General features: G+C 46.4%; 1 protein-coding gene across 1 annotated transcript in view; it reads left to right on the top strand.

Moving 5' to 3' along the window:
• Positions 1-15,261, top strand: part of sec24d (SEC24 homolog D, COPII coat complex component) — a 244,257-nt gene that overhangs the window by 126,077 nt on the left and 102,919 nt on the right. Inside the window, exon 9 of the mRNA XM_078543241.1 lies at positions 8,757-8,895. Within this exon, the coding sequence (XP_078399367.1) occupies positions 8,757-8,895 (139 nt within the window). The remainder of the gene's footprint in view (positions 1-8,756; positions 8,896-15,261) is intronic.

Below are 15,261 nucleotides of genomic sequence, written 5' to 3'. Positions count from 1 at the left end.
CACACCCCACCCCCCTTGTCTGGCCACCGGCTTGCCTAGTGAAACCTGCTGGGCTACAGACTTGCTGTCAGCCTCCCCTGCCATGGATAAAATCCCAGTGGTGGTGGGAGGAAGCCCTTAAGTGGGCTTAAGGACACCTCCCCTGCCACTAGTAAAATTTTGGTGGGCTGAGCAGGTAGGTGCCTGAAATGACACCTATGCCATTGTGCCAAATTTTATGCCCCCCCCCTCCCTCCCAACTATCTGCCATTGTGTCCAGACGCCTATCCATTTGAACATTGCATGTACACTTTTTCCTGGGGCCATGTGGTAACTTGTTTTGTATCTAAATTCTTCAAATAAACCTGGGAAGTGCTTGTGACAGGATGCTTTCTGCACAAGATCATCCAGCCACAAGTAAGAGGTAATCTAATAATTTGAGGTACCTATTGTAATGGAAATTGACAGTATAATGCATTTGACACATGGCTTTCAACCTTGTATGGTGGGTGACCTTCTGCATCCATTGAGCTTTTGAAGAAATGGAGACCCTCTATGATCACAAAGGTCATTTTTAAGAGGTCTCACTCTACCTTTTTTGATGTTGCTTAATTGCTGGGAACTTCACTTCAGCAATATTTTAAAACCAGGTGCTGTCCCAAAAGGCTGGTCACCGAATGTGTTCAAATGTTTCTTTCTTCTTGCCAAAAAGAACACAGCAGCATTTTTTTGGAGCGGTGGATTGTTTCAGCTGACCAGACTGGCTGTATATAAAGAATAAGGTAGTTCACTGCAGTTGCAGTTTATAGATGGCATATGTTGCTGTAAACTCAGTGGATATCCTGAGCTGATGGTAATGCCATATTTGTATCAGTGAAAAAGCATTCTGTTGCAGAATTGTTTACCTTAATGCAAAATCTTCTGCCGGCATTGCACTGTTACTACATAATTGTGTTCGCAACTTTTTTCCTGGACATAATGCAGTATTTGAGACAGTTTCTTACAGGTCACCTGTTCTGGCGGCTTGAGAACTCGGTTATCTTACTGCCAGCATCAAAATATCTGACCCATTGCTGCCAGTAGCTACAGGGTTTTGTCTTTGCTACCGACGACAATTTCTCGCCACAGCCACAAGCCAAAACTACCTCTTGAGAAGATTTTGTTCTTTCTATTTGTCCGTGGGATGTGTGTGACACTGGAAGGGGGCATATATTGACTATCCATGGTTGTCCTGAGGGCGTTAAGAGTCAACCATATCTGAAAGCAGTCACATGTAGCTCAGACTGTGTAGGGGTGGCAGATTCCCTTCCCTGAAGGATATTAGTGAACTAATTGGATTTTTACTACAATCCATCAGGTTTTATGTTTAACTTTCTCGTAGATCATCTTTCTTGTAGATAAATAGCCAAATTTATTGAATTCAAACTTCACAACTTGCCATCTACTAAGGTGCTGCCAATTTAACTTCTTTCAAGACCGAAAGATGCATGATTATTTGATCTGGGTTGCTGGTCTGGTATCATAACCACTTTAACCATGCTTCTTCCAGGTTTGCCTATACTGCATCGCTTACATTATTTTCAACTCTAACTTGATTGCTGTTCCGGACAACTGTGTAATGTAAATGGGATAGAAATTAAGCACTTAAATAACGTACCTGGACAACTGTATAGGATCAATTTGTGAGGCAGTCCTCCTGGTGCAGAGCCATGTTCAGTGGGAGCCCATACTAGGTACAGGCCTGAATTTTGTGCTTCCCCGTCGGCGGGTTTGTAGGCGGGGGCTGAGCATAAAATTCCTCGGATGGGCTTCCCACTGGGCTCCCACCCGCTCTGCCCTCTCTGCAATTTTACGCTGGGGCAGCCGAGGCCTCGGATGGTCCACCCACCCTTTCCCTGATTGAGGTCCTTAAGTGGCCAATTACTGAAGACTTAAGGGCCTTTTCCCGCCCAGCTTCAAATTTTAGGCTGGCGCGAGGAGTTCCCGGTTATGGGAGAAGCCCAAAAATGATCAGGTTCAGGCCTCGGGCAGGTGGGGGGGGGGCAAGGGGGCACCTCCACCATCACTGCCCCCTTTTAACTTCACCCTCCCCACCCCACAAGACCCAGTAACTGCAAGATCTTACTCCCCCCTCACCCTGGCCTCCCGACACCACAATCCTCCACAGACCATCCCCCCCCAAGGCCTTCCCTACCCTCCCCGCTCTGAGACCCCCAAAACTTACCTCTTCCTGGAATCCTGGGAATTGGGCTCCGGCGACTGCATGCAGCCCCAGTCCTGTCCACTGTAGATTCTGGAACTGCAGGGACTAAAGAGCTTTTTGGGATTCATGCGCAAAGACTTCCAAAACCCTCTGTGCTGCAGCCTTCTGCAATCTTTTTCCATTTAAATAATATTCAACTTCTCTATTCTTCCAGCCAAAGCGCATAACCTCACATTTTCCCATATTATATTCCATCTGCCAAGTTTTTGCCCACTCATTTAACCTGTCTATATCCCTCTGTAGACTCCTTGTGTCATCCTCACCACTTGCCTTCTCACCTATTTTTGTGTCATTCGCAAACTTGGGATAATATATTCACTTCACTCATCTAAGTGATTAATATATATTGGGCAAGATCTTACCAGTGTCGGGTGGGCTGGCCGGGAGCGGGCGCGGAGCCGATCGCCGTCCGCGATTGGCTGCACGCTGCCATTTTACACAGGCGGGCCAATTAAGGCCCACCCAGCATGATGCACAGCCGGTAGCGCTCAGCACTACCTGTGCGGGCGGGGGGAGGAGGAAAAGTCGGGGCCTGCGCTCTTTCACGCATGCTCACGAAAAAGCGGAGGAATCTCCCTGAGGCATGGAGCTGCCTCAGGAAGATTAAGTTGATAGTACAAATTTTTAATAAATGACCTGAAAAATTATTTAAACATGTCCCCTCATGTGACAGTGTCATAGGACCTGGGACATGTTTGTGCATTTCACACATTTTATTTAATTATTTTATTAAACTTTCAGGAAACCTCATCCCACCTGTGGATGAGGTTTCATGAAAAACGTGAAGGCTGCTTGGGCTCTTCACCTGCCCGCCAACCTTAAGGTTGGATGTGCAGTGCTGTTAATTAGCTAAATTACTATCCTAATGGCCTTAATAGGCCTTTGACAGTTCGGCGGGCATGTGATGACCTCTGGACACACACCCGACGTCATCATGCGTCATTTTGCGCATCCATGTGTCGGGCCCACTCCCTGCACGCCGACGGCAATATTCTGACCATTGTAAATAATTGTTATTGTTAAATCTGTATAAACTCTGGTTCAGCCTCAATTGGAGTTTTACACCCAGTTATGGGCACCATACTTTAGAAAGGATATGTAACGGCATTAGAGAGGGTGCAGAAAAGATTCACGAGAATGCTTCCAGGGATGTGGATCTTTGGTTATGTGGTAAAATTGGAGAAGTTGGGGCTGTTCTCCTTGGAGAAAAGAAGGTTGAGAGGAGATTTGCGAGAGGTATTCAAAATCATGACGGGTCTGGACAGAGTGGATAGGCAGAGACTGTTCCCATTGGTGGAAGGATCGAGAACCAGAGGGCATAGATTTAAGATAATTGGCAGAAGAAGCAATGGTAACATGAAGAAAATCTTGTTCACGTGGCGAGTGGTTAGAATCTGGAATACACTACCTGAGTGTGTGGTGGAGGCAAGGTCAATTTAGACTTTCAAAAGGGGATTGGATCATTATCTGAAAAGGGCTACAGCAAAAAGGCAAGAGAGTGGCACTAGGTGAACTGCTCCTTCTGAGGGCCTGCACAGACATGATGGCCGAATGACCTCCTTCTGCATTGTAACTATTCTATGATTCTGTGTGCATATTTGAGGGACCGAATTTTTATTCAGCTACGGAGGAGATGGTACAGGAGGCAAACGGACCCCCTATTTCCTGCTACAAGCCAGGTGTCGGTCTCCTGCCATGATCCAGCCTCTGACCAGATATGGAGGCGGGGTCAAAGGGAGGGGTTGGGGGGAGATGACATTTACCTGCAAGCAGTGGGTAGCCAGTTAGGCTAATTATAGGGCTTATTAAGACTATTCTTCACGCACCTACTGGAATTATCCAGTCAGCATGTGGCCCTCCATTGAGAAATGGAGGCCGAGGAAGGGAGGCAGCTGCCAATGGCTCCATCCAGCTGGGAACACCATCCCCCCACCCATAGCCATAGGGCCACATCTGTGACCGCTTGACAACTGTGGCCTCTTTGATTTTAAGTATTTGTAAAAGCTCTTTGGAAGTCACCTCCATTTTGAGGTACTCTTCCTTTCTCCTCACTATATCGGCAGCTCCCACCTCAGATGGTGGAAACTGCTGATCTCTCAGTGCTGGTGTGCCTCCTATTGACCTTCCAGCCACCGGAACCACTTAATCGGTCGCCTCCTCAAAAATCGCCCTCCGGGTCCCGGCTCCAACATGTACGGGTTCCCAATCCGCATTCTCTCCCAAGTGCGGGATTGGGACCCATAAACAAAAATCCAGCCCCAGAAGTTGCTGTCAGTTTCAGTGGAGTAATGATGGTGAACACTGACAACTCCATCATCATTACCACAACAAAATTCGGGCTTACATATCTGGGTTAAGCCAATATCGAATGATTTGAATGTATGGGTCAGAACTGTTTTATATATCGATATACACCTTGGGGAGAGTTTTCTCCCTGTCGGGTGGGCTGAGCGGGAGTGGGCGGGCGCAAAGCCGATCGCCGCCCGTGATCATCTGTGTGCCGCCATTTTATATGGGCGGGCCAATTAAGGCCCGCCCAGCGTGTGCACCCGGAAGCGCTCAGTGCTACCTGTGCGGACAGGGGGAGTAGGCTGAGTCGGGGCCTGCGCGCGAAAGAGTCCAGAAATCTCCCTGAGGCACAGAGCTGCCTCAGGGAGTTTAATTTCATTTTTCAAAATTTAAATAAAGAAAAAATAAATTTCAGACATATCCCCTCATGTGACAGTGGATGAGGTGCTATGACAAATGCGAAGGCCGCCTGGGCTCATCGCTTGCCCGCCAACCTTAAGGTTGGACGGGCAGCTCTGTTAATTATTTTAATTCGTCTTTAAATGGCCTTAACAGGCCTTTGACAGTTCGGTGGGTGCACAGCCAATTCTGGTGCGCGTCCGCCAAACTGAAAATCGGGATGACACGCGGTGATGTCGGGACACATGCCCGACGTCACCGCCCGTCATTTTATGTGTCGGTGAGCGGGCCCCGCCCCCGCACACCGACCCGAAGGTTCAGGCCTTTGTGTTTTTTTAATAGTTCAGTTACATGGAGAATATCTGTACTTGATTTTCTTTTTGTGATTTGGATTTGTTAGAACATCAGACAATTAGCATACTAAGGTGTTTCATTTGACCGTCATTTGTAAACACTGATGCAAGAGCTGTTATTTATAACAAAAACAACTTGCAAAAATTCCAGAGTATTTGTGTCAACAAGTTGGCTACAAGTTAAATTGCATAGACTTGCCTAGACTTGGTTAAAAAAAAAGCGACAGTTTTAACATGCAGGTTAGGCACATTACAGCTTGGAAAATCTACCTTTAATATAATTACATGAGTGATGAAATAGTCCTTCAGCTGGCTGTGCCATGCCTATTATAACAAATAAAAAGAAAATTCTGGAAACATTCAGAAGGTTGGGTAGCATCTGTTGAGTGAGAAACACAGTTAACCTGGCAGATCGCCTGTCATCAGAACTACAATGTCTGTTGCTGTCTGACTAGTCTTGCTCATTTTATGGTACATTTTCTGTCATTTGAATGGTGGGCTGATGGGATTAAGTATTTAACAGATTAGCTTTTACACATAGCAAAATGTCTTCCTTTCTCAAATTTAACAGTATGAAATGAGCTGATTTTTAGAGCGGCTGCAGCAGATACTATCAGTAATGCTGAATTAAATAACTGAAGGCCGATTAAGAAAATTAGTCAATTGAATCAAGCACCCCATTTCCATCCGCACAGGTGCTCCATAATGCAATGTCACTCTGAGACAGCAGATTTATTTATCCCCAATCCAGTAATGCTTCATGGGATCAGACCTCTGGACAGTAATGGCAGCATTCTATCATTGTGGGCTCAACTGCAGAAGAATATGGAGTTATCATGCAATCTGTTATTTACTGCAGTTCTGAAGAATGGACATACAGCACTGCAAAGATATGGATGGGAGGGTGAGGACTTTTAACCCTCAATGGAATTGGGCATGGAACTGGGCGGGTGTGATACTTTCTGCCCCCCAGCTGGCCCAAAATTGGGCCATTTCCTGGGCTCTGTCATGCCCTGGGCCATTTCCAGCAGGCAAATGGGGGCGAGGGTGGTGGCGAGACAGACGAGTCGCCAATTCAACTAGATATTAAGGCCTGTTGTCAGAGGCTGACTAGACTGTTCCAGTCGACCTCCCCTGGCCTCTGGAGGCAGCAGGGAACAGTGCAATGGTGTGGAGGCTGACCAGGCTGATGGGGGTGGGAGGGTGTGCGGTGGTGGGGGCAGTGCTCCAGGCAGACTTCGAGACCCTCCCTGTCTTCCTGGTTTCAGCTACACCCACAAACCATCCTGTGGACGGGTTTGGTGGCCTGTCTGCTGAGTCAATTTTTTATTTTAAATTTAAAAATGTTGGAGAGAAAGTGCCTCCATCTTGGGGCACCATATTCCACACTTACCTGCAAAGACATTGTTTCCTAGCTGGAGAAACCCAATTGACCTTTCAGCTGTACAGGTCCACACACCGTGCTTAATCAAATGGCAAGCCCGCCCTCTGGCAACTAATTGCCAATTCAGCACAAATCACAGCTGGGTGACTGTTTCTCTCACATTGCAGGCTTCTGACCCCTATTTAAAACTTGGGTCCTTACACCTCCGTGGAAGATCCTGCCCATGGTAAATGGACTTCTTGACAGTCGCTATCAGATTTTACAAGGAATTTTGGACCATCTCAAGTTTAGATTTAGCGAGGCCCAAATTCTTATCTACAGCTGAGGAAGGATGTAAACAGCCCCCTGTAAGCAAGATTCTATTCCCCCACTGTCACCACCACATGTTCTTGATCACTTGAGTTCAATGAGTCATCGAGCCCTCAGACTGACTATGACCTCGGTGGTGGATAAAAATGCATGTTATGTTCTTGAAAAAACAGCAACAGAAGATCCGCTGTCTGGATATCTTTGCCTCCTGCATTCATTCTGCCTCAAGTGCAGCTCCTCAATTATAAAACAATATATTTTAATGCACTCATTGCAAACTACCTGTTGCAAACTAGAGATCAGTCAATAAAATAAAATATTCTGTCGTGAAGGTGTTTTAGTTATCAATTTGGAACAATGTAATTAGAAAATTTTCAAGATTACTGAAGAAATCTATTTTGACCTTGAAACATTATCTGGCCAGCCACAACTACAGACATTTCAGTCATCAATGGTTGCAGTGGAGCCTTGCCAAGATTCAGCATAACTAGTCCATTTAGAAGAATCACTGACAATTCTACACACTGTTCCTCAGTTTAGTATTTGTTAAACCGTTATCCTCCAGCTAGACTGAATGGTTGGTTGCAGTGTGATGCAATGATTGACACGCACAAATCAACAGTTTCTCGTGATTCTAATATTGTCCAGTAAATATCACAAGCTTGGTTCCTGGATGAGAAGGTTGTCATAAGATGAGAAGCCGAGTAAATTGGGCCTGTACTTTCTCGAGTTTAGAAGAATGTAAGGTGATCGTATTGAAACAAACACTATTCTGAACGGGTTGACAGGGTGTACACTGAGAGGCTGTTTCCCCTTACTGGGGAAATCCAGAACATGGCACAGTCTCAGGATAAGGGGTCAATTATTTAGGACTGAGATGAGGAGAAATTCCTTCCCTCAGAGGGCTGTGAATCTTTGTAATTTTCTACCCCTGAGGGTTGATGCTCCATCGTTGAGAATATTTACATATATATATAATATATTTTTTATGTATAACTGTCAATTAATTTATAATATACACTTATTAGCAATTTGTAAAAGATACTGAGATTGCATAGACTCCCTGCTTGATCCACGTTGTTAAACTGACCAATCTCAGCAATAAGGACACTACAATTAGCCTGTGTCACTTGATGAAGGAGTGGAAATTCAGCTCAGGATTCACTGATGATCATTATTCAGGAAGCTCTGCTGCAGATGAATGGGTGAGGACAGCATTGGCTCAGCTGTGATGCCCTGTGCAGGTGAATAGTCCTACATTTACTGCCCATCGTTACACATAAATGACCAGATCAGAGTACTGGAGGGTAACCATGGCTCATAGAACCATACATCAGCAAAGAGTCAATGGCATCAGAAGAAGAAAGCAAAAGATTGCTAAACAAATGAAAGAAATGGCACAGACATAGGAATAGTTTGTACACACATTGAATTGTTTTGTTATAAATCTCATCTGTCATCCCATCTGTTTTAAATTGTAATATAAATCTGAATACCAAATATTTTAAAGTCTGGATGCCTGTCTTTTAATGTGATATGAGAACTGCTAATAAAAATGCTTAGTCCTACTACTAATAGTTTGATTTACAATCTGAAGAAAAAAAGTCTGTTCATATAGGGGAATATTTCCTCTGTACACCATGTGTTATGAAATGGTAAACCATTTATAAAGAATAGGTTGCTTATTAAACCACACAAAGATGTCAGAAGAAATCTTGTCTGTAATCATACCTGTTTGATTTAAATATTTCCAATTTATTAATGCTTTTCATTTTAACAGGCACCGCTCTGCGTTGTAAGCCATGGAGAGAGTGGGCCCATTCGCTGTAACAGGTGTAAAGCCTACATGTGTCCATTGATGCAGTTCATTGAAGGCGGACGGCGGTACCAGTGTGGATTCTGCAATTGTGTCAATGAAGGTTACTATTTCATTTTATTGCCTTTTGACATCACAAACCTTACAAAACATCAATCAGTTCAGACAGTGACACCTCTAATACAACAGATAGATTTCATTCCCTCTTAAATAGGGGAAATGTAACTTGCTTTCGACGACGGTTTTGTGCACCTCTCAAAGGCATTATTGTAGAGTATGTGGCCTAAAAACTTGTCTCAGTTCATTTTCGGGTGCAGAGTAGTTGGTGCATTGGGAGTGGCACCTGAAATGCAGCCTTGGGCCTCATTAGAATATTTCCAGCAAGCTGCGAATGTCAATTTGGGCGTCCAGAAGCAGATCGCCAGTTTGGCCAGGATCCATTTGGCTGGCTGCCTCATCAACAATGATCTTCAGGTAAGTAATAAGAAATGATGAAGAGAACAGGATTGGGGTCATCGAGAGCGGTGAGGGGGCCTCAGGAGTACTGTGGGGCCTGGAGGACCACTTAAAATGTTGGCGTTAAATTCTGACAAACTTCACCCTGCATTTACTTAACAGCAATTTGACTTTGTGTCCTTAAAAGGAACAGTTCTTCTTTAGTAATAGGATAAAATACTGTAATTGCATGGTTTAATGCTTCAACCCTAATTAAATATTGCTCCATTCGACTTTCCATGTGTAACACTACAGGGGATCTGTTACTTTTCTAAAAGATTCAATTGGTTTGTGTATCCCTAGAGGCTAAGGCTTGCATTCTAAAAGCTTACCATGAAACTTATTTTCTGGTATATTTAGAAACTAATTTTAAGTTGTATGTTCTTGAAAAGAAATTGCTTGGGTTATTTTACACAAACTGATCAGGTACATGGAACTGACTTCATTAAGTTGCCTTGTTTGATTTGATAGCTAAATTGCCCGTCAATTTCTCCACTAACGTTACTGCATTCCCTTAGAAGAAATCAAACCATATTTGTTCAAAGAAAGATCAGCAGAGTGTGCAAGCTGGGATTAAGTGATTGGTTATTTTCCTAGTGTGTTGCCAGAACTGTTTGACTGGAACATTTTACTTAAGTTGGATTTTATTCAGTTGGATCATAATAACCCTTTTCCTTATAAAGTAAGCTTGTTAACACAGGATCTTAAAATCTTTCTTCCTGCTGCCTCCCCACAAATTCTAGGGCAAATGCATTGTTCCATCTGTGGTAATCAGTGAAACTACTGGTATGCTTTTAAAATCATTGGATATGAAGTACAATGTCATGGGGGTCAGGATGCAGAGGATTATTGTGGTTGATGTTGTGATACAACCATAGTTAATGACTGTTTTTAATGGATCTGCTGAAATAGGATTAGTATGAGTTTTATTTTCTATAAAATCACTATCCATTTATGAATGAGAATATTTGATTTGTGTTTAAGCTGCTATTGTAGAAAGCTCCTCTTAATCAGCTGCGTGCAATTCTCAGGGGGGCGGGGGGGTTGGTTTTTGGAACACCCTGGTGAAATATCTAGCCTGGTAAATTTTTCAGTTTTGGTGCTGGGGAGGTAGAACTGGTGCACAGTAAGCTTTGTGTTTGTCAGTTTCCCAGGAACTCCCAACTTTGAACAAGCTGGCTGCCTTATAACAAATTGCCAGCTTGTGGGAGCTTTGTGTAAATGGATATTGGAAACTTGTGTGAAGCTGCAGCTCTTAAATGGCTGAAGCGGCTATTTAATAGCTCTAATGCCATTGAGGCTCCTTCAACAGCACTTTCCCTACCTCTACCATCTAGAAGGACAGGGGCAGCAGATACATGAGAACACCATGGGAAGAATTTTCTGGTCGGCGAGCGGGAGCGGGGCCCGCTCGCCGACTCGTAAAATGATGCACGGTGACATCGGTTGGGCGTCCCGACGTCACCGCGCGTCAATTAGATTTTAAGTTCGGAGTCGGCTGCGTGCCTGCCGAACTGTCAAAGGCCTATTAAGGCCTGTTAAAAACTAATTAAAACAGTTAAATGAGTTGCCCGTCCAACCTTAAGGTTAAAGAGCCCAGGCGGCCTACGCATTTTTCATGAAACTTCATCCAAGGGCGGGATGAGGTTTCATGAAGTGTCTTAAAATTCAATAAAAATTATTTAAAAAATTCATTGACTTGTCCCAGCTCATGTGACACTGTCACATAAGGGGACATGTTTTAAAAGTTTTTTTTCCTTTATTTAAATTTTCAAATATCAAACTGATCTCCCTGAGGCACAGAGGTGCCTCCGGGAGATTGAGTACAGGTCTGTACTCAAGGAATCTCCTCTGCCTGCACTGGGAGCGCTCAGCGCTTCCGGGTACACGTCATGCTGGATGGGCCTTAATTGACCCGCCCACGTAAAATGGCGGCGCAGACCTGATCGGGGTCGCTGATCAGGTTCACGCTTGCTCCCGCCCACCCCAGCAAAACCCCCCCGACGGGGGAAAATTCAGCCCCACCTGTAAGTTCCCCTCCAAGCCACAGACCATCCTGACTTGGAAATATATCACCGTTCCTTCACTTTTGCTGGGTCAAAATCCTGGGACTCCCTTCCCAACAGCACTGTGGGTGTACCTACACCACATGGACTGCAGTGGTTTAAGAAGGCAGCTCACCAACACCTTCTCGAGGGCAATTAGGGGTGTACAATAACAATGCTGGCCTAGCCAGAGACACCCACGTCCCGTGAAAAAAAATTACAGGTTGGAGGGGATTTTGCCAATCTCTTGCAAAGATTATTGCAAGACCATTGGGACTCCATGGAATTTAAACACCTCCATATTTCAGGCTGACCATAAAATATTGATGGAGCAAGTCCAGATGGCTGCAGAATGTCATAGAACAACTTCCCACGTTGATGCGATGTTGCAGGTTCTTTCCCAAGAAGCCCAGGAAAGGAAGGCTTTGCTCTTTGTGTCTCTATGGCACCCTCCCCCCATAGGAGGATTTGGGGCAAAGGATGAGCACAGTCTCCATCATCTAGAGGACCAAGAGGTAGAAAATCTGGTAACTTAAGGCCAGCTGGCACCTCCCTGGGCAGAATTTTTCCCTCGTCGGGCGGTAGCACGCCCAACCCAAACAGGAGAAAAATATTGTGCGATGTCATCGCGCACTCGTGATGTTACAGTCAGTGGGTGCGCGCGAGAGGCGGCAGCATGTCCGCCGACAATTAAGAGGCCTATTAAGGCCCTTAATCAATTAATTGAATTGAATTTTTCGCTGCCACGGTTGGCGGGCGGGTGAATGGGCCAAGCGGCCTTTGCATTTTTTGCAAATCCTCATCCACAGCCGGGAGGAGGTTCCGACAATTGATTAAAATAAAGCTTTTAAAACTCATTTTTAACATGGCCCCGCGGGAACATGGTTTCTTTATTTTTCCAGTCTTTACTTTTCATGTTAAAAATCTTCAACTCTCTGAGGCAGCTCTGTGCCTTCAGTGAGCGCCCCTGCGCGCATGCGCTGGCTTCTGCGCTCATCCTCCTCCCACTCCAACCCAGGCAGCGTTGAGTGTTTCAGTCCACATTTCACACAGGCTGGCCGTTAATTGGCCAGCCAGCGTGAAATTGCGGGCAGCGGTCGGTTTCGTGGCCCAACCGACAAGATAAAAATCCTGCCCCCTATGTTATTTAGAAAAGCAGAGTGTAAACTGCACTGTGACATTTGATGGGACTACACACATACAACCATACACCTCTTTTATGGCTGCACATGCTACCCATGCTGAGCAGAGCTCACTTTCTGTACACAATTAAAAACTGGAAGTACTGTTACTTGTGAAGATGAGCCCACAGAACCAGCTTCCAACAAAACCTAGCTGCATGATGGCTATTACTCCACTAACATACATATTGGATTGTAGACATTCGAGTCTCATGGCATATGCTCATCAAATTTCCAACTCATTGCTGTGGCCTTGGTTTTATTGTGGGTCAGGTTTGGTGCATAGTGTATCAAGGGGGCCAGGCTAAACAACAAACCTTCATGCTGAGACCTGGAGAAATTTGAAATTGGACACCCACCTGAACCTGACAGGAATGCCCATTCAGCCACTAGGTTGCATCTTTATGGATCTTGCAGAATAGGAAGCATAACTTATAATTTTATTTGGGCAGTGAAGCTTTACTGTAAACTTCCAAAAACTGTGGGTTAGTCAAAATCTTACGGTGCATATGCAGTTCTGCCAAACTCAATCAGATCACTCTACCACAAAATTTTGACATAATTTTGCATTCAAATGTGCTCAAAGCATTCAGTAACATCATTTGACAAAAAAGGTGTAATTTGGAACAAATTTTATGGCAGAAACAGTCATCATTTGCCATCAGAAGTGCTCAATTGCCATCTTCAAAATCATCATGAATTTTTTTGATCACTTTTGGTTGCTCAGAAGTCATCAAAGTGCTCAGAAGCTTTTGAGCTTTGGTAAATTTGTGGAAGCGATCATTACTGTTCAAAAGCAATCATTTGCACTCAAAACCATTAATTAATGATCAAAAGCATTCATTAGCCTCGCAGCCACTCTCCCACTTTGCAGCCCTTCCTGCCCAGCGTCGCCTTCCGCCTAGCTTCGCCTCTCCTGGCCTCGCCTTCCCCCCAGCCTTGTTTCTCCCTGGCCTCACTTCCTTTCCCCTCCCCACACCGGCCTCGCTTCCCATTCCTGGCTTTGCTTCCCGCACAACCCAGCAGCCTCTTTCACCACCGATTCTCCACTCCTCAGTCTATGCTCACCGCCGCTGCTCCGGTCCACACTCACCGCTGCTGATCCAGTCCATGCTCACCGCCGCTGCTCCGGTCCACGCTTACTGCCACTGCTCCGGTCCAAGCTCATTGCCGCTGCTCCGGTCCACGCTCACCTCCGCTGCTCTGATCCATGCTCACCGCCGCTGCTCCGGTCCAAGCTCACCGCCGCTGCTCCGGTCCACGCTCACCGCCACTGCTCCAGTCCATGCTCACCGCCACTGCTCCAGTCCACGCTCACCGCCGCGGCTGCGGTCCACGCTCACCACCGCTGCTCCGGTCTACGCTCACCGCCACTGCTCCAGTCCATGCTCACCGCCGCTGCTCCGGTACATGCTCACCGCCGCTGCTCCGGTCCACGCCCACCGCCGCTGCTCCGGTCCACGCTCATTGCCGCTGCTCCGGTCTACGCTCACCGCCGCTGCTCTGGTCCAAGCTCACCGCCGCTGCTCTGGTCCAAGCTCACCGCCGTTGCTGCGGTCCATGCTCACCGCCACTGCTCCGGTCCACGCTCATTGCCGCTGCTCCGGTCCACGCTCATTGCCACTGCTCTGGTCCACGCTCACCGCTGTTGCTCCGGTCCACGCTCACCGCCACTGCTCCAGTCCACACTCACTGCCGCGGCTCCGGTCTACGCTCACCGCCGCTGCTTCGGTCCACGCTCACCGCCGCTGCTCCGGTCCACGCTCACTGTCGCTGCTCTGGTCCACACTCACTGCCGCGGCTCCGGTCCACGCTCACCGCCGCTGCTCCGGTCCACACTCACCGCCGCTGCTCCGGTCCACGCTGACCGCCGCTGCTCCGATCCACGCTCACCGCCGCGGCTCCGGTCCACGCTCACCGCCGCGGCTCCGGTCCACGCTCACCGCCGCTGCTCCGGTCCACGCTCACCGCCGCTGCTCCGGTCCACGCTCACCGCCGCTGCTCCAGTCCACACTCACTGCCGCGGCTCCGGTCCACGCTCACCGCCGCTGCTCTGGTCCACACTCTCTGCCACTGTCCTGATCCTCAAACCTTGCTGCTGAGATTCTCAGGCCTCACTCACCGCTGCTACTCCAGTCCTTGGGCCTTGCGCATCACCACCACTACCCTTCCAACTGTTCGGTGCTCTTCCATTTGGGGGGCTATTTCTCTCTGTGTTTGCTGCTGATAATCTTACTAGTGAGCCTATCAGCAGTAAGTGAAGGAGAGAAACAGCCTGTGATGGGAGGAGCAGCTTTACAGAACCATTTGCAGGGATTGATTTGTCATCCTCAAGATTGAACTTTCCAGAGCTTTTTTGGGATATTTTTGAATGCTGAACCAATCTACTTCTAATGAAAAACTAAAAAACATGGAACATATAGTTGTAAATTAACTCCAAGTGCATTACTATTTTATTTCCAGGCATTTTTTTTCTGTGTGAAATGGAATGAGGTATTATCAGCTATGTGCAAACGTATGGTCACTCATATACAGGAATTGGGAAAATGACTTTACACAATATACCATCGTTTTACTTCTTAACAGTCGAGGTATTAACTGGCTTGATATCCATCCCACCATGATAATTTTGGAAAAAAAATACCAAAGTTGAATGTGAGTCCCCTCGATAAGCATCAATTATGCCTATAAAGCTTATGCTACATGTATGTTAGACTCAATGGGACCAGTATCATTCTGAAAAAGAAG

The sequence above is a fragment of the Cetorhinus maximus genome, chromosome 1 (genome assembly GCF_964194155.1).
Source record: "Cetorhinus maximus chromosome 1, sCetMax3.hap1.1, whole genome shotgun sequence".
NCBI lineage: Eukaryota > Metazoa > Chordata > Chondrichthyes > Lamniformes > Cetorhinidae > Cetorhinus > Cetorhinus maximus.
The sequence above is the reverse complement of the archived record's forward strand: the minus strand, read 5'-3'. Positions and strand labels throughout refer to the sequence as shown.